Source organism: Neophocaena asiaeorientalis, unplaced genomic scaffold (assembly GCF_003031525.2).
Source record: "Neophocaena asiaeorientalis asiaeorientalis breed wild unplaced genomic scaffold, Neophocaena_asiaeorientalis_V1.1 scaffold221, whole genome shotgun sequence".
NCBI lineage: Eukaryota > Metazoa > Chordata > Mammalia > Artiodactyla > Phocoenidae > Neophocaena > Neophocaena asiaeorientalis.
In genome coordinates, this window is record NW_020173766.1 from 1,676,408 (window position 1) to 1,699,337 (window position 22,930).

Sequence of the window (22,930 nt, forward strand, 5' to 3'; positions counted from 1 at the left end):
AAGACACAGAGCTTATTACATAAACTACTCCTACAAATCAACCAACTCCTATAAAGGCCAAAAAGAAAATGAACAGGAAAAATGGCCGAAAGAATATGAACACAGTTTACAGAAAAAGAAATACAAATCACTTTTGAAAATATGAAAAGATACCATTTCTAACCTAACATATTGTCCAAAAGTCCTAAAATCTCAAAGTAGCTGCTGGGGATAATGTGAGGACATACGCTGCTGGAAGTGTGTGAAATGGTACAAATCAGATGCAGGGCAGTCTAGCAGTATCTCCGAAAATTACAAGTGCAAATAAATTCTAATCCGGAATTACAATTTCTGGAAATTTATCTTAGAGATATATTCACATACCTGCAAAATAGCAAATGTGTATGGTCTTTCACCAGAGCATTGTTCCTAAAAGCAAAGGACTGAACCCAGAAGTCTGTTAACTGAAAACTGGTTAAAGCATATGGCAGAAGTATCAATGTTATCTCTGAATTTGAAAACATAAACCGTGACTGATAGGGAACGATCTCTACTCAGTGAAAAGAAAAGCAAGGCACAGAACAGTAGGTATAACATGAAACCATTGTCTAGAAAAGACAATACACTTCTATTGCAAATACACTTGTACATGCATTTTTAAAAAGTCTTTGGAAGAACGATGATGAAACAAAACAATGGTGACTTAATTTTGGGATGGGGTGGAGGACCAGGCACAAATAGGGAGCGTTAGGAGGCTTTATTTTAAAATTTTTTGTTTTGAAGTAAAGATTCACAGGAAGTTACAAAGGAATGTACAGGGAGGTTCTGTGTACCCTTTACCCAGTCTCCCCCAATGACACCCTGCATAACCATAGTACACCGGGAAACTGATATTGGTACAATCTAGAGAGCTTATCTGACTTTTCCAGTTTTACATGCATTCATTTGTGTGTGTGTGTGTGTGCGCGTGCGCGTGTGCACGTGCACACAGGTGTGCGGGTATGTAAGCAGTTCTATGCCGTTTTATCACATGTGTAGCTTTATGTAACCACTACTAAGAATCAAAACATATTAATTGTTCCATCACCACAGAGCTCCCTCATGTTGCCCTTTTTTTTTTAGAGCCACCCCACTCCCTCTGCCTTTCCAATCCCTTAATCTCTGGCAGCTATTAATCTTCTTGCCATCTCTAAAATATTATTTCAAGAATATTATATAAGTAGAATCACACACTGTCCTACTTTTTGTAGCTGGCCTCTTTCACCCAGCAACACGCTTCTGAGGTGCATCCGTGTTGTACATGAGAAGTCCATGGTGTGGCTGTACCACAGGTTAACCGTTCACATACTGTAGGACATTTTGGTTGTTTCTGGCTGTTTGCTATTGTAAGTAAAGCTGCTACGAATATTTATTACAGGATTTTGAATAAAATAGGTTCATTGTTACTAAATGGAAATGCAATTAATTGTTTCTTACATGTTGATAGTGTATCCTGTGACACTGATAAACTCACTAATTAGTTCTAGGGGTTGTGAGGGTAGATTCCTTGGAATTTTCTACATAAACAATCATATCATCTACAAACACAGCCAGATTTTTTTCTTCCTTTCCAATCTATATGCCTTGTATTTCCTTCTCGTGCTTTAATGTGCTAACCAGAACCTCCAGTACTATGTTAAATAAGAGTGATGACAGCAAGTATCCTTGCCTTGTTCCCAACTTTACGGTGAAAACATGTAGTCTTTCACTATTAACTGTGATGTCAGCTGTAGGTTTTTTGTAGATGCTCTTTCTCAAGTTGAGGAAGTTCTCCCTCTATTCTTTGATGAGAGTTTATCACAAATGGGTGTTGGATTTTGTTGAATTTTATGTGTTTATGATTTTTCTTCTTTAGACTTTTGATATGGATTACACTGATTGGTTTTTGATTATTGAACCAGCCTTGCATACCTGGAATAAATTCCACTTGGCTGTTGTGTATAATCATCTTAATATACTGCTGGGTGTGATTTGTTAGTACTTTGTTAAAAATTTTTGCATCTAAGTTCATGGGAGATATCAGTCTGTAGTTTGTGTGGTACTGTCTTTGCCTGATTTTGGTTATCAGGATAATAAAGACATCATATAATGAGTTAGGAAGTGCTCCTTCCTCATATTTTCTGGCAAAGAATGTGTAAAATTGGTGTCAATTATTCTTTAAATGTATGGTAAAATTCTCCACTGAAACCATCAGAAGCTTTTTAATTAAAAATTCAATTTCCTGGGCATATACCCAGATGAAACTATAATTTGAAAAGATACATGCACCCCTATGTTCATAGCAGCACTATTTACAATAGCCAAGACATGGAAACAACCTATATGTCCATCAACAGATGAATGGATAAAGAAGATGTGGTGTGTATATATACAACAGAATATTACTCAGCCATAAAAAAGAATGAAATAATGCCATTTGCAACAACATGAATGGACCTAGAGATAATTATACTAAGTGAAGTCAGTCATAAAGAGAACGACAAATATCATATGACATCACTTATATGTGAAATCTAAAATATGACCCAAATGAACATATCTACAAAATATAAACAGACTCACAAACACAGAGAACAGACTTGTGACGGCTAAAGGGGAGGGAAGGATTGGGAATTTGGGATTAGCAGATGCAAACTCATATATCTGGGATGAATAAACAAGGCCCTACTGTATAGCACAGGGAACTATATTCAATATCCTATGATAAACCATAATGGAAAAGAATATTTAAAAAGAATATATGTATATATGTATAATGGAATCACTGCTGTACAGCAGAAATTAAAACAACATTGTAAATCAACTATACTTCAATAAAATAAAAAATTTCAGTTTCTTTAATGGCTCTTCAGGTTACCATCATGGTTGAGTTATGGTAATTTGTGGGTTTTAAGGAATTGGTATATTTCTTCGAAGCTATTGAATTTGTGAGGATAAAGGTGCTCCTAGTATTCCCCTATTATGCTTCTAATGTCTGTAGTGATATCCCCTGTTCCTGTTATTGGTTGGTTGTGTCTCTTTTTCACCTTTGTCAGTTTTGTTAAAAGTTTATCAGTTGTGTTGGTTTTCTTTAAGAACCAGCTTTTGGTTTAATAAACTTTCTTTTCTGTTTTATTGTTTATAATTTCACTGATCTCTGCTTGTTTTGGATTTATTTCATTCTTTTTTTTAGTTTCAGAGTGTTGATCTGAGACCTTTTCTCTTCTCTAATGTAAGTACTTAGTGCCACAAATTCCCCTCTCAGTACTGCTATAGCTGCATTCAACAAATTGACATGTTCCTTTTTCTTTTTCTTTTTCTTTGGCTGTGTCACAAGGCTTGTGGGATCATCCTCCAAACAGGGATGGAACCCCGGCCCCGGCAGTGAAATCGCCGAGTCCTAACCACTCTACCACCAGGGAACTCCTGATATGTTCATTTTCATTCAGTTCATTGTATTTTTTAAATGTCCTCTGAAAACTTCCTCTCTGACCCATGGATTATTTAGAAGTATACTGTTTAATTTCTTAGCGACTGAAGATTTTCCTGTGGTCTTTCTATTATTGGTTTCTCATTTGTTCCATTATGGTCAGACAATATATTCTGCGTGATTTCAATCGTTTAAATGTATTGAAGTTTGTTTTATGACCCAGGATCCACCTTGGTGCATGTTCCACAGGCACTTGAAAAGAATCTACAAACAATAAATGCCGGAGAGGGTGTGGAGAAGAGGGAACCCTCTTGCATTGTTGGTGGGAATGTAAATTGATACAACTACTATGGAGAACAGTATGGACGTTCATTAAAAAACTAAAAATAGAATTACCGTATGACCCAGCAAGCCTACTACGGGGCATATACCCTGAAAAAACCATAATTCAAAAAGACACATGGGGTTCCCCTGGTGGCACAGTGGTTGAGAGTCCGCCTGCCAATGCAGGGGACATGGGTTCGTGCCCTGGTCCAGGAAGATCCCACATGCCGCGGAGTGGCTGGGCCCGTGAGCCATGGCCGCTGAGCCTGCGCGTCCGGAGCCTGTGCTCCGCAACAGGAGAGGCCACAACAGTGAGAGGCCCGCGTACCGCAAAAAAAAAGACACATGGGGCTCCCCGGGTGGCGCAGTGGTTAAGAATCCGCCTGCCAATGCAGGGGACACAGGTTCGAGCCCTGGTCCGGGAAGATCCCACATGCCGTGGAGCAACTAAGCCCGTGTGTCACAACTACTGAGCCTGCGCCCTAGAGCCCGCATGCCACAACTACTGAAGCCTACGTGCCTAGAGCCAGTGCTCTACAACAAAAGAAGCCCACGCACCACAACGAAGAGTAGCTCCTGCTCGCCACAACTAGAGAAAAACCTGTGCACAGCAACAAAGACCCAACGCAGCCAAAAAAAAAAGACACATGTACCCAAATGTTCACTGCAGCTCTATTCACAACAGCCAGGACATGGAAGCATCCTAAATGTCCATTGACAGATGAATGGATAAAGAAGATGTGGTACATACATCACACACTGTGGTACATATATACCACATCCGTATATGGCTGGAATATTACTCAGCCATAAAAAGGAATGAAATTGGGTCATTTGTAGAGATGTGGATGGACATAGAGTCTGTCATACAGAGTGAAGTAAGTCAGAAAGAGAAAAACAAATATTGTATATTAACGCATATATGTGGTATCTAGAAAAATGGTACAGATGAACGTATTTGCTGGGCAGGAATAGAGAATGGGAGGGTGGGATGAACTGGGAGATTAGGATGGACATATATACACTACCATGTGTAAAATAGCTAGCTAGTGGGAACCTGCTGTATAGCACAGGGAGCTCAGCTCGGTGCTCTGTGATGACCTGGATATATTCTGCTGTTGTTAGGTGGAATTTCTATAAATGTCAAGTGGATGCTGTTGTTTGATGTTACTGTTAAATTCTTCTTTACCTTTACTAATATTCTGTCCAGTAGTTCTATCAATTGCTTAGAGTGGGATGTAGAAGCCCCCAACCACAACTGTGGATTTGTCTATTTCTCCTTTCAGCTCTACCAGTTTTTGTTCATTGTATTTTGTGTGTGTGTGTGTGTGTGTGTGTGTGTGTGTGCGCGCGCGCGCTGCATTGCGTCTTCGTTGCGGTGTACGGGCTTCTCATTGCAGTGGCTTCTCTTGCTGTGGAGCATGGGCTCTAGGGTGCACGGGCTTCAGTAGTTGCAGCAGGCGGGCTCAGCAGTTGTGGCTCACAGACTCTAGAGCGCAGGCTCAGTACTTGTGGCGCACGGGCTTAGTTGCTCCATGGCATGTGGGATCTTCCGGGACCAGGGCTCGAACCCATGTCCCCTGATTCTTAACCACTGCGTCACCAGGGAAGCCCATAACTTCTATTTCTTTGCTGAGATTTTCTAGTTCCATTTGTTTCAAGAGAATTCATAACTTCTTCTTGAAATAATTTTATGATGGATTTTAAAATCCTTTTTGTATATTAGCAGGTAATCACTATTTAAATTTAGTGTGCAGGTAGTTTCAATAACAATTTAGTTCCCAGGGCCCTTGTAGTGCAATACAGGCCTGCTGTGTTTTTCTGGTTCCATGAGGCTGTCACTCAATCCCTGCTGGTATTGCCTGCAAGGGCTCAAGGCACTTCCCTGGGACAGATGGTTTCACTGGGTGGGGGATGAGTGATGCTGGACCCACGGAATGCAGACTTTCTCTTGGCCTGATTTCTGGCTGCCTGATGCTGGTGGACTTCCTGTTTTGAAGCCACTGGGAGCAGGAAGCACCTAACTGGCCTGATGATGGAGGAAAGAGTGTAGCAGGAAACCTACCTACCTTTCCTTCTGCTACTGGGTAGAAGGCTGGTGCCGCTGGTCACCTAGTGGGGACAGGGGATGAGCTTCCCTGCCACTGTGGGTGGATCGGGCCTGCAACTGCTGCCAGGTGTGAAGTGCACAACAGGTAGGCCCTGATGACCTCTGCTGACACTGCACCTGCAAGAAGATTGAGTCCACCACCACTGCTGGATATGGGGAGGGAAATAGGGCTTCCCCGTGCCTGGTCTTTGGTCAAGAGAGAGCAGGTTTTTCTTTCTTTCTTTTTGCCTTTTCTTCTTCTTTTATCTATGCTTGTTGGTGATTCCAGGTTGTAGACACCCTCCAGTGCCCAGACAAGGACACATGGAAGATTAAAAAGAAAAGCCAAGGGAACTCACTGCACTGTCCTTCCTCAAGTCCTGAGCCCTACCCAGCCTGCCCTCTCCCTTCTACCTTTCAGATTCCTTTTCTGATTACCTGGTGCATTCTTTCCAGAGTATTTAGCTGTATTTAGAAGAGATGAACAGGAAAAAGTGAATCAATGTCACCTTCTCTTGGAAGGAGATTTTCTAATGTATAGCATTTTGTACTTTTTGATGCTTGAAACCATATGCATCTCTAGTTGAAAACGGAATTTTTTTAGTTTTAAAAATATGAAGAAAGAAAACCACCCCCACCATGCAAGGTATTGGTAACGCCTCTGTTCTAGAGCAAGCTGAAAGAATATCTCACCAAATGTCTGACTTGTTGCCACTGGCATCAGACCACCATGAACATTTTTCAGTAAGCACAGGATTTTTCAGCAAACAACATGAACACTTCATGAAGTCTCACTGCTTATGATATAAACATGCAACATCTCAACCTGCACAAGTTAAGTGTCACCAAGTGAAAAATGCATGACCGCCACATAAGCAGAAACCATAGTCTTCCTCCCAGATAGTGCTTCTCACCATGAGCCTCCTCCTTTGCTTCCGGGGTACATACCAGCCAACTGCTAGAGACCACCACCCAAATGTCCCTACATTTCCACAGAAGAATGTTCACAAAGAACACAAAACTGCTCCCTTCTGTTGCATCTTTCCATTATTTGTACTACTACTTGCTGGAAAACCCAGGCTCAAAATCACAGCATCATTTTCAACTGCTCCCCCCGCCCCCCCTCACCTTCCACACCCAGTTTTCAAGTCCAGTTGATTTCGCTTCTGGTATACTTCCCCTATCACGTCCTCAGTAGTTCACCTTTTACTACTACATGTATCCAACTGTCATCATGAGATTTTTTTGCCTTCAATCCTCTGTCTTCCAGTTTATCTTTTCTACTGAGAACAGGTGAATCCTCTCAAAGCCAAATTTGGGCCACTTTATTTATTGTCATAGGCAGTCAGGACAGTTTTTTTTTTTTTTTTTTTTTTTTTTTTTTTGCCGTACGCGGGCCTCTCACTGTTGTGGCCTCTCCCCCCCGCGGAGCTCAGGCTCCGGACGCGCAGGCTCAGCGGCCATGGCTCACGGGCCCAGCCGCTCCACGGCATGTGGGATCTTCCCGGACCGGGGCACGAATCCGTGTCCCCTGCATCGGCAGGCGGACTCTCAACCACTGCGCCACCAGGGAAGCCCAGGACAGTTTTTTGAACATGGGAGTAAGGTTTAAACAACTCAGGGAACAACTAAGCTTGGGTTCCAAACAACGTTCTAGATTTGTTATCCCATTATTTCTTGCCACAGATGTACAGATGGCTTTGGCATATTTGCTCAACCCACATCCTTCTCCAGAGGAGCCCCAGATGAAGTGGGTAGCTCAAAATGGCCAAGACTGGTGAAGAAGGCTTTGGTACCTGGCACACAGGTGACTGGACCAAGCTGAGACAATAAGATATACTTACTCATTCCTTCCCTAAAAGAAAGAAAATATGAAAACTATAGCCAAGCAACCTTGGGTTCCTGAGATATAAAGCAGGGCACAGAACCAAAACCATGGCAACCAATGTCCTGTACAGACCAGAGACACAAAGGAAGCAAAAAGTAGGAAGCAAAAAGTAAGAGACGGCAGAGAACACTTTCCAGAAGGGAAGAGAATGGAACACATGTTCAGGGCAAAGCAGAGGTCCTAAGTGAGACACACAATGGCTGTAGCTGGGCTACACTTCCTGAAATAGGATTCCCTGAGATGGTCAACAAATAGCTTTTTATAAATTTGAGTTTCTATGACTGTGTTTCTGTTCTTTGAAACTAAATAATAATTAAGAGAAGCCCCACAAATACTCATCATTGTTCTTTTACCTAATGTGAGCTGTCTGAGCTTCATACCTTTGCCTGGAAGGCTTTCCCTCCACTTTGTTAGGCTTCCAAGGCCACCTCCTCCCAAAAGTTTTCATGATTCACAATCCTCTCATACAACCCCCACCCCCCGACCCCTGCCACCCCAACTAGATCACAAGTCGTTCGAGGATAAGGACAATATCCAGGGCCTAGGTAGTGGCATATGATAGGTATGGTGAACAATGAATCCTTATATAGCTTTATCTACATAGAGTTTAACAGTCAGCATTCAAACATATATTAGGTGAACAGATCAGTGAGGTGTGTCAGTCATCTGACATTTTTTTCCTACCAGCGTGAACTTCTCTCAGTGTGAACTAGGACAAACTTGTTCTGAAATGAACAAAAATCTTCACTCATTACGACCTAGAAGGTATACGGCACTGAACTGGGCACCTGGGGATCAAGCAAAAGAAGATGAGACAATCCTATCCAGGAGGCCCTTACAGTTCTGCTACAGTTAGAAGGAAGCGACAGCATAGGACACCTGAGTCTTATCATCTTGGAGTCGTAAGAAACCATGGAGGAAATATGACGCTTTTTTGCCCACCTCTATTTAAAAAAAAACAACACGCCACACACCTGCCAGTCTTCAATGGTCCTTTCCACTTACCCTTCCCCCTAGAAAATACCACTTCTAATATTAAGAAAAAATGAGTAAAACATTTTTGTAAAAATGTACTGAGAGGTATAAATACTAGAGGAAATGGTTCCTAGGAAAAGAGACTATTTTTATAACAAACAAAACACATATTGTAAATCTCCATTAACTAGCTTATGAATCACAGTCCTTTGTGCACAAACTGGACTCAGAGGAAAACAAGCTTTTGTAAGACCACCAACAATAAGACCCGTGGAGAGCTGGGGGTGGGGAAGAGAAGAAAGGGCCAGGAAGAAAGACAAAGCGGCAGCCGCCAAGGACCAAGGACCACAACATTTAGCTGTTTATTAACCACAAGTCTCTCCACTGTCCACTTTCCCTTTCTTCCCCTTCTCCCCACAAATCCTCCTAACACACATACACAGAGAGAAAACTAGAAGCAAGACCGGGTCAAACATGAAGAACAGGAAAAGAATATTAAATAGCCAGCTTTAAAAGGCTCTTTTTCAGCTTGAACAAAAGCAAAACGTTCTCAAAAGCAAAACGGAAAACAGAGCTTGCATCCAGACTGCGCTACTTAATGAGAGGAGGTTAGTGCTGATAAAGCCATTGTGAAACCACAGTGACAGATTTTCAAGCAAGGAAATCAATCAGCTGTGATTGGATGATTTAGGGCTCTGGAATCATCTGGTTCAAACCAACAGGGAGCTGAGGGGTGGGAGGATGGGGGAGGGGTGGGCAGGGTGACATGAGGTCAAGTAAGGGGCTCTATGTCTTACGCCCACCCCTCTCTGACGGGATTCGGCCCACGCCCTCAGTCCACACCATCTGTCACACCAACAGACGTGCAGGTTGACCCAGCTAGAGTCACTTTGTGCACTCTCTCGCATCACTCTCCCCAACCTTCCGATGCGAGGGAATTCAGCTTTCCCTGGGCAGTCATAGACTCCAAGCAGGAACGAGCCGCCTAACGCTCCTGCCGGTAATCTGCCACTTTGGTTCCTTCCTTGCTGTCTGCTTGTTCCCCATGGAGGCAAAATTTAGAAACATACCATCACGTGGGGTCTCTTCACACAGGAACGATGGAGTGCTCTGGGTTGTGGTGACCTCAATTTCCTTCTTCCCTGCCAGAACTGTCTGTCCTGGCCGTTTCTCACCTCCCCGGCAGACTTGGAAGCATGAATCCGCTCTAGTTTCACTAGTATCTTCTTGTCCCTTTTCCTTGCTGCTTACTTCAGGAATCTGCTCCAGCTTACCATGGAGATAGAACCCAGCAGTGCCCAGTTCCCTCTTCCCAGAGCTGCTGCTGCTGCTGTTGTTGAAGTGGGTCAGTTCTTCTCTCCTCTTGGCCACTGGTTCCTCGCAGTTGAAAGGAGGTATCTCTTCAGTAGACAGAATGGGCAGTTCTCCAGGGTTCAATTTGTGGCTGGCTGTCTGTTCCTCAGCCACCGTCATGGAGCGCCTAATGGCAGGAGCCCCCAGTTTTTTGGGTGTGGGACTCAGCATTGGGCTACTGGTGAGGAGTAGCAGGCCAGAAGAAAGCTCTTCTTGGGCGGGAAGTTCAGGATACTTATCTGCAAGGTTGACAGCTGGGGGGACTGAGAGATGAGAGCACTCAGACAGGGCCCGGCGCATTGCCTTTTTCTGCTGGGGGGCTTGGTCAAGCAAAGCCCCCTCCACGGTAGAACTCAATTTCTCCAACTCCTTATCATGGTCTTTGATATGAGAGCTGGCATTCACATAGTCTGGGGTGAACTCGACCCTAGTGATTGGTGGAATGGCAGTGGGTGAGTGCGCAACAGTGGGGGCTGGGTGGGCTACAGCCACCGCTAGGGAGGACTCATATTCGAGCTGCCCAGAGCTATCACTCACCACCCCAATCACCCGGCAGCCAGCAGGGATGCCATTCTCCTTTCCTGGAGTTCCTTCCCTTGAGTGCTGAGGGTCTTGAGCCACTGACACGGGATGAAAGTTGGGGTTCCAAACACTGGTTTCCTGCTCCTTAACATACTGGGTGGGCATGTCAGCAGCCCCAGGGAAATCCAGATCTGGCTGGCTCTCTGTCTCCGGCACATTCTTCCCTGCCACCGTTCCCGGAACTATAGTGGCTTTGTTTTTGTCTGGCCCCTCTCTGGGTCCCAGATGTAACTCGGCCGTCTTCTGGTGCACTGAGTTCCCCTCCAAGGGATGGCAGCTGTCTGCAATCACATACCTGCTCGCAAGGTGACCCGAGGTGGCTTGATACTCCTTGTCCTGCGCTTCAATGCCGAGCTCTTTGTCTAGCTTCCCCTCAAAGAAGCAGAGCTTATTCTGCTCCAGGAAGCTGGCATTCTTCACAAGCCCGTCTTTCAGCTGCCCGTCCATGCTGACATTCAGCCCGATCTCATTCAGCTTGCCCTCTGTCCTCTGCCACTCAAACCCAGCTTGGCTCATTTCTTTTGTGGAATCCACCCAGCACTGTGCAGGCTGGCCCTGACAGAGCTGGCCGGGAGTGGCAGTGCGTGAGGCTGGCTGCCTGTGTGAGAGCGACATCGCCTCTTCCACGGCTCTCCCCGCCGCTCCTGGAGCTCTAACACCACCTATGATCACAGAGCTGGCAGTGACATCACACCAGCATTCATGACTAAACCTGTCTTTCGCCCAACACTCCTCTCTCCTCAAGCAGTTGGATGATAAATGTATTTACTAGTGTGAAAGGAACGAAGGAAGAAGGAAGGAATGAATGAAAAAGAGAAAGCAAGGAACCTGCTCCTTTCTGCACAATCGAATGCCACTGTTAAACTGAAAATGTAATTTCCTGTTAACTGGCACTCTGTTTAGATCTGCAACTTAAACACGGGATGGTGCTAATCTGGGTACTGAGGATAGTAATGATGCCGGCTTTCACCAGTATAGACACGTGTGTACCCACACACTCGCTTATGTGACACTATGCCCACACTTCCACTGTCACCTACTCAAAAAACTGTTTTAAAAATAAGACTCATTTGCCAATCCTAAGCCATAACCCTTAAGGAACAAAGACCCCAAAAAATTGCTCAAAATTTCACTTAAAACAAAGAACCTTAATGTAATATCAAAATTGGAGGCATTCGTTTCTCAGAGGAAGAGTAGTTTTGTTGTCATAACAACTTATCAAATTAACTTGAAAACTGACTTAAGTGAGTCCCCAAAGCCCAGTGGGAGCTCCATCTTGTAGCTCTGCATTGTGCAAGAGTCTAATAAGTGGTTCATTTAAAGGTTTCAGTGATCAGCACTTTGGGGACATGTATCCAAGTTGTAAGACACTTGGTGACAATACATCCTCGCACTTTTACTCCTACCCCGATCCCTCTTAGTTTCTTGGACAAGATGTGTCTCTCCCTCCTGCACCAGCCCTGCCTGCTCTTTCCAGTCTGCTGATGACTTAGTTGCCACGGGAACACACTGCAGCAGTTCATCTTCCCCCGACCTCTAGGACTTAGGGACCTTGGCTATCTGTGGCTTGGGGTTTTAGCCGCCCACCAGAGCCCACTGCCCCCATTTAACTCAGCATAGTCCTTTGCTGCCCTGAGCTTTGAGTTTACAAACTGTACTTTCAGGATTGAGGTACCCACGAGAGAAAATTCTTGAAAAAAAAGTTACACTGAAAGGATGGGAAAAACTCTGCCTTGAACAAAGCTGATTTTTGTTGCCTAGCCTGTAAGTCACTAATTGAAGTAACATAGGATATTGTGAAATAGTCTATCAAGAATACAAGAGAAGGGCTTCTCTGGTAGCGCAGTGGTTGAGAGTCCGCCTGCCGATGCAGGGGACACGGGTTCGTGCCCAGGTCCGGGAAGATCCCACATGCCGTGGAGCGGCTGGACCCGTGAGCCATGGCCGCTGGGCCTGCGCGTCTGGAGCCTGTGCTCCGCAACAGGAGAGGCCACAACAGTGAGAGGCCCACCTCCCGCAAAAAAAAAAAAAAAAGAATACAAGAGATGGACTTCCCTGGTGTCACAGTGGTTAAGAATCCGCCTGCCAATGCAGGGGACACAGGTTCGAGCCCTGGTCCAGGAAGATCCCACATGCCGCGGAGAAACTAAGCCCATGAGCCACAATTACTGAGCCCATGAGCCACAACTACTGAAGCCCACGTGCCTAGAGCCCGTGCTCCGCAACAAGAGAAGCCACCAGAATGAGAAGCCCGCGCACCTTGCCTCAACTAGAGAAAGTCCGCGTGCAGCAATGAAGACCCAATGCAGCCAAAAAAAAGTGAAGGGGTTACCAAGGCCCAGCCCAAGAAACCTTCCTTAACTGGAGCCTCTGTCCCCATTACTCAACTTCTCTACTTGCTATTCATACCCTGCACATAATTTTCTCAATTCCCAACTAGAGCGCAAGAACCAACCCTAATATGTTTCCTGCATTAGCATCAGTACCTAACACAGAGCTATGTTCATGGTCAGGAGTGGCAATGTTGCAATGCTGGAAAAAATGTGAACTTAACCTCTGTCCTGAACATTAACTCAACTCATGTATACCTCTCCTTCCCCTTGACCTTAAGTAGCTTAGCAGCAATACATACGAAAGCACAATAAAGGTTCATTAGCAAGAAACTAGGGTCACCTTACTCTTCAGCAAAGCTCTCACCAAGGAAGAGCAAGGAAGGATGTATAATAAAATGAAAAATGAAGGTGGTGCCAGGAGGGTGATGATTCTAATTAGTAATGGGAAAAAATAAGAGATGAGTCTTGGGTATATAAAGGCTTGGTGATAAAACATTGTCAAATTCTGGCTTTCAAAGAATGAGGAAGGTGTGTCTTTATTACTTAGCAATTGTCTGCTACTATTTTCCATTCTCAAGTGGACTTACATTTATGTTGGTGTCCTGTTACAGTGCTCAGCACTGTGAGCATCCCTTCACTGCTGCTTCTGAGTGGGCAAGCAGGTCTTCCTGCTTCACTAAGAAAACATGGAGATCCAGAGGCTTTTACAGAGGGGAGGGGACAGAGTGGCTTATAGTTTGATTACACTATTGCTTTGCAACACATACCAAGGAAGAGATCACACGGAACAAGAATTAATGTGTTTATTTCTCCCCAATGAGGTGACTGCTACCTGGATGGCAAACAATGAGAAAAATCTAGTACAGAATAATTAGTAAAACCTGAGGATGACCCTGTCAGTGCCCTAGTCCAATTCAGAATTACAAACACAATCTCACTCAGGAATGCACATTCACCCACGGGAGAGAGGTGCATCAAGGAACTCAACCCCCCCCACCCCGCCCCCCTCACTGTGATATTTTATCAAGTTGGCAGATGAGGAACTTACATGAAGTCTTAGAAAGTTGAGCGTGCCCAGGTAAAAAGAAATGTACTTAAGAACCTGAAGACTTACTAGACTCAGTTGCCACTAGAATTCCTTGCCTCTGGGTTCTGCTTCTACTCATTCAGAACTCACAGAAATGTCACCTCCTCTGTAAAGTCTCCTAGACCCCCAGCTCCTAAACTGAATCCTTAATGTTTACACAGAACTATACTTGTTCTACTTCTTAGGATTTGGAAACTACACCATAATCTTCTCTGTATGTGCCTTTCCTGGAAGCTTCTAGAAGGCAGGAATAAGACCTGTCCACCTCTGCTATGCAGGTGCCCAGCACAGTGCTTGATACAGTGCTTAAGTAGGCTCTCAAAAAAGTTCTGCTCAAGGAGGAATGGACGGATTCCTTTCACGGACTTCTATCATTTGACCTGATCTCTCCCATCGTTAAACTCATGTAGACAGGTGCTGATTTGGAATGTCCTTTGGGCTGAAGGTTTTTAAGTTCCATTCCGTCTGAGTCTGAGGAAAGTGCATGGACTCCCATGTGTCTGGTCAGAAGGCGACCTCTCTTTTATCAGACTGTATAACAATTTGTCAAGCTTCCAAGGGCTCTGGCACAGCTTGCAGGTCTCTGATCTCAGCAGATGCACTGGCAGATGTTTCTGTTTTTGCCTTGTGCCTTGAGCTAGTACTCAACCTGTTCAGGGCCTTGGTTTTGATACGCTCCACAACTGGTTTCTCTGCATTCTTTCAGTTACCAAGGCAACAAAGCTACTTTCCAGATTGACCAAATGTTCCCCGTTACTGTCTCCAGGAAACAATTTCTAATAAATTATCATTACAATGAAAGTCGATAAGTTTACTGATTACAATGATGGATGACACTCTACTAATAAAAGCTGAAGACTGCGAAGCTGCAATCTAGTTTCTTACCTAGAAGAAAATGATGTTTGTTTATATATAAATATACATGTATGCAAAAACATTTCAAAACCATATTCTACTAAATCTTAGAAAAATTTCTTAGTACATGTTTAACTCAAGAAAATCGTGATTCTTCCTGATTAACTTTCAAAAGTTGGGAGGCAGACAGAATGAAAAAACTGAAGCTAGTAATCTGACTTATGTGACCCTTGATAAAGGTAATTCATTTACCAGGACCCACAAAATGGAGGCCGCCCCAGTGGCTTGGCCCACAAATCTAAATCTAAGTCAGCCTGCACTTCACTGTCAAGGAAAGCACCTCACTGTCAAGGAAACCTAAAACACACCAAACAGTCCTTCGACTCAGCTTCAGCTAGCTCACCTTGCCCTAGAAAATTGGACCTGTTAGCCTTATAAGGAAACCCCAGACCTCCTAGCCAGTCATGCCCTATTTCCCCCAGTTGCCGCTTATAACGCTCTATAAAACTCGCTCTTGCCCAGAATCCCTCGGTAAGAGCGGTCCACTGTTGTCCGCTGTACTCCCCTAATCCATGGATTGTTCTCCCTTAAGTAAAGGACATCACATTCATTACTAAATTGCATTATTTTTGTCATTTAACAGGCAAAAGCATTAAAATGCTTACAGATGAAAAGTCCCCCAAGAAGTACAACTTGGAAATTCCAGGTCTTTTGAATACTGAGCCTAGCATAGCCTCCCTGAAAAAGATAAGAGATTCATGCAAGGAAACTAGGTAAAAGCCCAACTCCCTCCACCAATTACTCCAGTGTAAAGTTTAAGATCCTCTGCTCATGGAGGTTCTCAGGACCCTTGAAGAGCTTAACTTCTTTTCTCCCCAATCTTGTCTCAGAATGTTTCTCCCTGCTGCCCACATGATGTATATACCAGTCACACCCAAATGTTTGCTAGTCCTCAAATATTCCATGCATTTGCACTTCACTATGCCTCTATGCAGTCTATCCCCTAGAATGCCTTACCCTGCTTATCAGCTCTTCAAACTTCCAGACCCATCAAATGTCACCTCCTCCAGTAAGCTTTCTTTTGCTCTCCTAAGAGGACTTACTTTCTGCTCTGTATTCCCATGGCATATAGCTCATCTTTCTATTATAGAACTTCTCTCACTAGAGTAAAATTATCTGTTTATGTGTTTATCTCCCCACTTTGGAATCCTTGAGGAGTAAAAGCTGTGGCTTCTTGATCTACCCTTAGAATGTGGGAATAATGTTACCTGGTGTTTGCTGAATGAATGAATGAACTAAATACTAAAAAATCCAAATCATGTTGAGTGTTCACTATCTGCAGAGCAATAGAAAACGTTTATATGACAATCAGCTTTTTGCCTAAACTTATACAAATTACATCGTTGCTGAACAGTTTAAAAACTAGCAATTTCAATCTGCTCACAGCTGAGATGACCTACTCAATGTCACAGGTAAAAATATGCATGGACGTCCCCTCTACTGTCCACTTCATATTTTAAAGGAGTAAAAATTTCTGCAACACCAAAAGTAAAAAGCAAGTTGCATTTGCTTTCTTAATCTTCCAGTGCTGTCAGCCAGAGGGTAAAAGTGAGGGAGCGTGAGGGGAAGAAATTCCTTTTAAAGTAGAACAACCAATATTTGCTGGACTTGTTTCACAGGACATTTAGATGCTCTGGCTCAAATAAGGTGAACAGTAGCACAGAACTGTTTGAGGGTTAAGAGTTTAAGAAAGTGCTGAGCGTATAGTAAGTTTCAATAAACAATAACTGTTTTTAGTTACTGAACATATAGACTCTCCCAATAAATTTCATTAATATACAGCTAGTAAGAAGAAAACAAGCCAGAGAATGAGAGGGTAAGTGGGAAGAAAGCAATTAGGAAACTTCACAAATGGCACTACATTTAAGATGTGGCGCAGTGGGTAAGAATCCACCTACCAATGCAGGGGACACGGGTTTGAGCCCTGGTCCGGGAAGATCCCACATGCCGCGGAACAACTAAGCCCAAGCACCATAACTACGGAGCCTGCGCTCTAGAGCCCACGTGCCTAGAGCCTGAGCTCCACAACAAGAGAAGCCACCGCAATGAGAAGCCCACGCACCGCAACGAAGAGTAGCCCCTGCTCACCCCAACTAGAAAAAGCCCGTGCGTAGCAACGAAGACCCAACGCAGCCAAAAATAAATAAATAAAATTTTTAAAAAAAGATATTACCAAATGGGCACTTCTCCAGTTTTAAGACTGTAGTGAGCTCTAAGATTACAAATGATTTTTTCATCTGCTGAGCATATTTTATTTATGTACAAGGGCCTTGAAACTGTTAGGATTTGAGGTTTATAAATTACTCCAAGTTTCACACCAAAAGAATTTCCCACCATAAACTGATATTCCCAGCTGTTGGAAGACTGTTGATGGGCTCAAGAAAACTGAAGAAGAAATGAAGCCAGATAAAGGGAGAAATGGCTCTCACTATGGCAAAGGGAAGGGCCTATTTATGGAGACCCATGATAACTGTCCCTCTCACAGAACAACATGCCAAGTGCACTGCCACTCACAGCTCTCCTTGGCTTCCTTCCAGGGGAGCGACTACTGTGGAGCCATCGCATATACCAGAGTCCAGTAAGGATCGCCCTTTCAAACTTGCTCTTCCCTGCACAAAATACACGGTCCCAAAAGAAGTCCTTTCGGACAAGTTGAGCTCAGATTTCCTGAAGTATCTCAATGTTCCTTACTTAGAACAATATGCATAATATGTGAAGAAACCTTCTGCTAAAGTTTCCCTAAACTTTAGACATGAAAAAAATAACAGGAGAGGAATCATTAAGCTGCAAGAGACTTTAGCAGTATATTCACTTTCCCTACTTCCAAAGAAGATAAGTGTAGCAAAAGGTAACTCAATTATAATTTTAAAACTGTCATTAGACATCATATACAGTAAAGCTCTAAGCTGGGTGGTAGGGAGAACACAGGAATAAATCAAACACAGTCTCTGCCTAGAGAATAAAATGCTAGACAGACTTAAAAGACCTAGATTCTAATCCTAAATTAGCCTCTGATTAGTTTATGTCCTCACGATGTGTCTCCATTTTCCAACTAGAAAAGTGCTTAGTTATAGAGCTTGGATATTAAAATTTTAGAAGTATAATTATTAATCATCGACCTTCATCTTTTTCTAAGAACCTAAAACTTCTGGAAGGTTCCTCTGACGCAAGAATGAGGAAAGCATGGGCCTTAGAGTCAGAAAGACTTGGGTTTAAATTCTATTTCTGCCACTTCACTATCAGTGTGACTTTAACATGGAGAGCCTCCATTTCCTCACGTGTAAAATGGAGAGAATCCTTCAAACTACTGTTGTGTGTGTGTGTGTGTGTGTGTACATGACTATCCACCTACCTATCCACAGACAACTAGACACTTAGTATTCACTCAATAGGTGGCAGATGCTATTATTTTTATGGACACCACTAATAATATCTTTACTGTCCGAACACTGAAAACCATGGGTAACACCATCTGACCACAGGAGAGTTAACATGAATGATTCGAAGTGAGGAACAAAAATAAAATTTACCAAGGCCAGGTCTATTACCAGGCATGCATGAAACATCAGAGCCCATATGAACCCATAAGGGGTTACCCTGCCTAGTTCCCTATCACAAATCCAGGCACTCCCCATTCCACTCAGTCCCCTGCCTCAGAGCCCAGGCTTGCCTAAAGCTCTGCATCTGCACATTCGCCTGCTTTCTGAACATCTCTGAATAAGCATTATTAGAAACATACAAGATCTTGGGAATTCCCTGGCAGTCCAGTGGTTAGGACTCCACACTTTCACTGCCGAGGGCGGGGGTTCAATCTCTAGTCAGGCAACTAAGACCCCACAAGCCATGAGGCCAAAGAAAAGAAAAGAAATATACAAGATCTGCACAAAGAAAGCACCAGCGAGGGACTAAGACACATAAACCTGAACACGTGATGTTTCTCAATATGGCATGTATTACATGTTGGACAGAAAAACTCAACATATGCAACAACTCTCCCTAGGGTAATCTATATTTAATGTGATTTCAAGAACAAGACTGACTGGATTTTTCCCCCACAAACCTATGAGCCAATTGTCAAGTTTATATGAAATAATAAACAAGCAAGAATAGTCAGGAAGACTCTGAAAAATAGGGTGACATGTGGGGCTAGACCTATTAGATATTAAAATATATTATTAAGCCACATTGTGTTACTTAGAGCATGACAAAGGTGGCATTTCAGAGGGAGACAGAATATACAAATATAGTGAGACAACCAAGTAATCATATCGCATATTTCATAAACAAAATACACACACACACACAGAAACAAATAAGCAAATTCTAGACTGATCAAAGATTAAAAATGTGAAAAATTTAAAATATTTTTATAAACTCAGAGCAGGGATGGCTTTTATAAACTGGATAATAAAGGAAGTCATTTAAGAAGTAAAACACAAAATACATTTATACCAAGTAATAATTTTTTACCTATTAGATTGGCACACCTCAACAAAAAAGAAAAACCACACTAGTAGGAGAAAGTACAGGGGAACAGGTACTGGTCTATGCTCAGGGTGGGGGTATAGTTCTGGTGCATCTCTGTGCCCCTATCAGGAACAATTTGGCAACACCTATCAAAAAGATAAACATATATTCTTCAAATCAGAGGTTCTAACCCAGAGCCCCTTTTTATTATACAGATGTATTTGTATAAGTATGTATGTACATAAGTATGACATTCTGTATATACAAGATTAGTTTACGCACCTTGTTTCTAATAGAAAAAAAAAGGAAAACACCTGAACATCCATCAATAAAGAAGTGGTAAAATACATTAGGGTATCTCCATACAGTGAAATACTATACAGCTATTTAAAAAGACTGAGGCCCCTTTCTTTGTACTGATTTGTAAAGAGCTCTAAAATAACTAGGTTTACAAATCAAGGTACACATCAGTATGCATGATATGTCTCACTTTTATAAAATCAGGAAATATATATATCATTGATTATGCGTAAATTGTCTGAAAGGACGTGTAAGACATTGTTAATACTGGTTGCTGGAGAGGGAAACGTGGATGGGGGTTAACAGAGGGAGGCAGACTTACATTTTACTGCATATCCCGTTCTACCATGTGAATGTATTAACCTATTCAAAAGTTAATTTTTGAAAATTATAATTTTACCTACCAAAATAAAAAAAGTATAGATTGTTCTTAGGGAAGGGGTGTGATAGAATTTAGAGAAGATATTTTGTCCAACATACATCACTCCCTCCTCAGCCACTCTACAAGGCTACTCCTAACACATGTTGCTGAGGGTGGCCTGGTCAAGGTAGGAGCCCAAAAGTTCTACAGCACCTGGCTTGCCTCCTCAAGAATCAGAATAAATCCTCTTCCTACATTTTTCAGTAATACTGAGCTAAAAGAGATGCCTAAGTTTCAGAAAACTTACATGTTATCCTTTAATTACCACTGAAACCAAAGAACTGGTCTAGAACCTGAAACTAATGAACTGGAGAGAGGGCTGGGAATCTTAATGAAAGCTGGAAAGCACTTTACATACAACATCATTTTCTGCCTTGGCAACAGGGTAGCTAATGGAAGATAAAAACGGAGAAGATCAGAATGTCTTATGCAAATAATAGCTTCTAGCATTCTCTACTCACACGACACACGTTCCTTACCGGGTACATAATTCATGCATAGCACAAGCTTTACCCAAAACAAGTCCATACCATGCAGAACACCATCTCATGATGAAGCCTCTCCAAAAGCCTAACTGGCTACACCAAGGCCAACCAGTGTTTTTTCATTTCTGGAGTTAGTAGCTGCATCATGCAAGCTGGGAAACAGTGATTAAGTAATAGCATCATTTGTAGGCTGTGAACAACCTCAAAGGCCATGATTAGATGTATACTTTTCAGGGGAAAAAAAACCCTTAACATTTCTAAATCTTAAAGGAATCATCATCTTCTCAGTCTCCTCTCAATTACTTCACTGATTAGAGGCAAAAAGGGCAAAATTATGAGGAATCCTATATGGGCAAGATGGACATAGGCTATGTCCAAACTCTAACCCCTGTGAAACTGTGGGCCAATGGCTGTAAGCAACAAACTGCTAAAAGATAGAGCTGCATCACTGAGAGATCATTTCCCACTTCTAGAAACACAAATAAAGTCTGTGCTTACCAATCTGGGTGGAGGCTACCATAAGGGGTTCATTTTCATTCAATCCAAAAGCAATTTGGATATTTAGTCCCACCAGCACAAGTTACATATGTATACTGGAAAAAAAAAAATCCCACACACACAGCTGGACATGAAATGTTTTCTTTCCTCTTGTGAAACCTTATACAAAATAATGATATGATTAAAATTTGGCTGTAAACTTTACACATAGGAGGCACACTTTTTTTTTTTAATTTAATAATATCGTGGATGGTGATAGGCTTTCTGCTAAACAATTTATTGTTTGAAATTCAACTTCCCCTGAAAGTCAAGGTTCAGTGCTGGGTAAAAAGGCATGCAACCAAGTCACCAGCCTCCCAAGCTGGACACAAGGCATGCCTTCGCTGCAGAAAACACATAATTAGCAGTTACAGGTCTACATGCCAACAAACCAATGGTTAACAAGAATGATTAGAGTCTGGATGGAACCAAAGCACAAGCTCTTTGCCTTTCTGATGCTGACCAAAAGCCACAAGCACACACATTTCCCCACGGCAGGTTCATACCACTGAACTTGAGTTGCTTGGATCGCTCTCGTTCCTGGACTGTAGATTTTGGTAAAAGTGGAGTGAGTCCTCGGGACTTGGTGGGTCTCATGTAGCCTTTCATGGGTTCTGCGGCTCTGCTTTTATCTTCCTTCTTCCCTTGTCCCAGTGCCTTCGGTTCAGATTTTTCTGTCATTTTCTCAGGTGCCTCCAAGATCTTGTCTTTGAGTTCTGGGAGTTGAAGAGCCTTGGAAGCAGTCACTACTAACTCATCTACCACACTTGAAGGAGTCACTTCAACTTTGCCATCTAAGACACCTGACTGGAGTTCTGGTGGTGCCAAGGAAACACATGCCATTTCTCTGCTTTCAGAATCCAGACTGATTTCTTCCAATTTATCCTTTTCACTTTCTGGTGGCAAAAGAGTCGTATCTACCTCCTTATTCAAACTATCTGGGCCCTGGGAATCTCTATTTTCAGCACGTTGGTCCTCACAGAAACTGGGCTTTTGTGCTTTGTCTCCCATTAGGTCAAGAATTGGAACTGGAGCAGAACCTTCCTCAGACTCTTTCTGTTTGTTTACTGGACATGTTGGAAAATTACTGCTATCTGCACATGCTTCTAGGACTCTGACCCCACCTGTCAGGCTTTGTTCTTCTATGAGCACGCCAGAAAGAAGGTGGCCCCCTGCTGGCTCTGTGGTTTTCTCTACTGAGTGCTTTGATGCACCACTGGGCACTGAGTCAGATTCTCCTATCACATGCCCTCCGTCTATCCCTGCTTCGTTTTTCATGGGACCAGCAAGCTCACCTTTATTCTGAAGACAGCTAACTCCATGGTTATTAACTGTTTCTATGGCTGCTGTCAGAGTTAGGGCAACTCCTCCTGTGCTCGTAGAGGGCATAACAGCACAGGGAGCCTTGGGTCTTTCTTCATCTGGGACTCCAACTTTGCTGCAATTATCTACCTCTAATAATTTGGAAATCTGGGCTGGAGCTGTCTCTTGCCCGCTTTCTGCCAAGGTGTCTGGAAATGAATCACTTTCCTTTACTACTTGAAAAGTAGAAGGGGGCAGTTTTTCACAGGCTGCTGATTCCTGAGCCTCTAGGGGGACTGTCTTATTCATCAACCCTGGTGGTGTTCTAGGGTAGGTAAATGTAATATTTCTATTTTCATCCACATAGCCCATTCCTTCAATTCTGTGGTCCCCTATGGTTTCCATGGGAACATGTATTTTTGTTGCATCTATCTTATTCTCCAGA

At 43.0% G+C, this 22,930-nt stretch overlaps 1 protein-coding gene across 10 annotated transcripts in view; it reads right to left on the bottom strand.

Moving 5' to 3' along the window:
* The window catches only part of MAP4 (microtubule associated protein 4), a 138,831-nt gene that overhangs the window by 18,363 nt on the left and 97,538 nt on the right, over positions 1-22,930 (bottom strand). For 2 of the 10 annotated variants that reach the window (XM_024751374.1, XM_024751373.1), the window contains exon 1: positions 9,774-11,253. The exons of the other annotated variants lie outside the window; for them this stretch is intronic. In XM_024751374.1, coding sequence (XP_024607142.1) covers positions 9,774-11,253 — 1,480 coding nt within the window. Of the gene's footprint in view, positions 1-9,773; positions 11,254-22,930 lie in introns of those variants that run through there. 10 annotated transcript variants of the gene reach the window in all.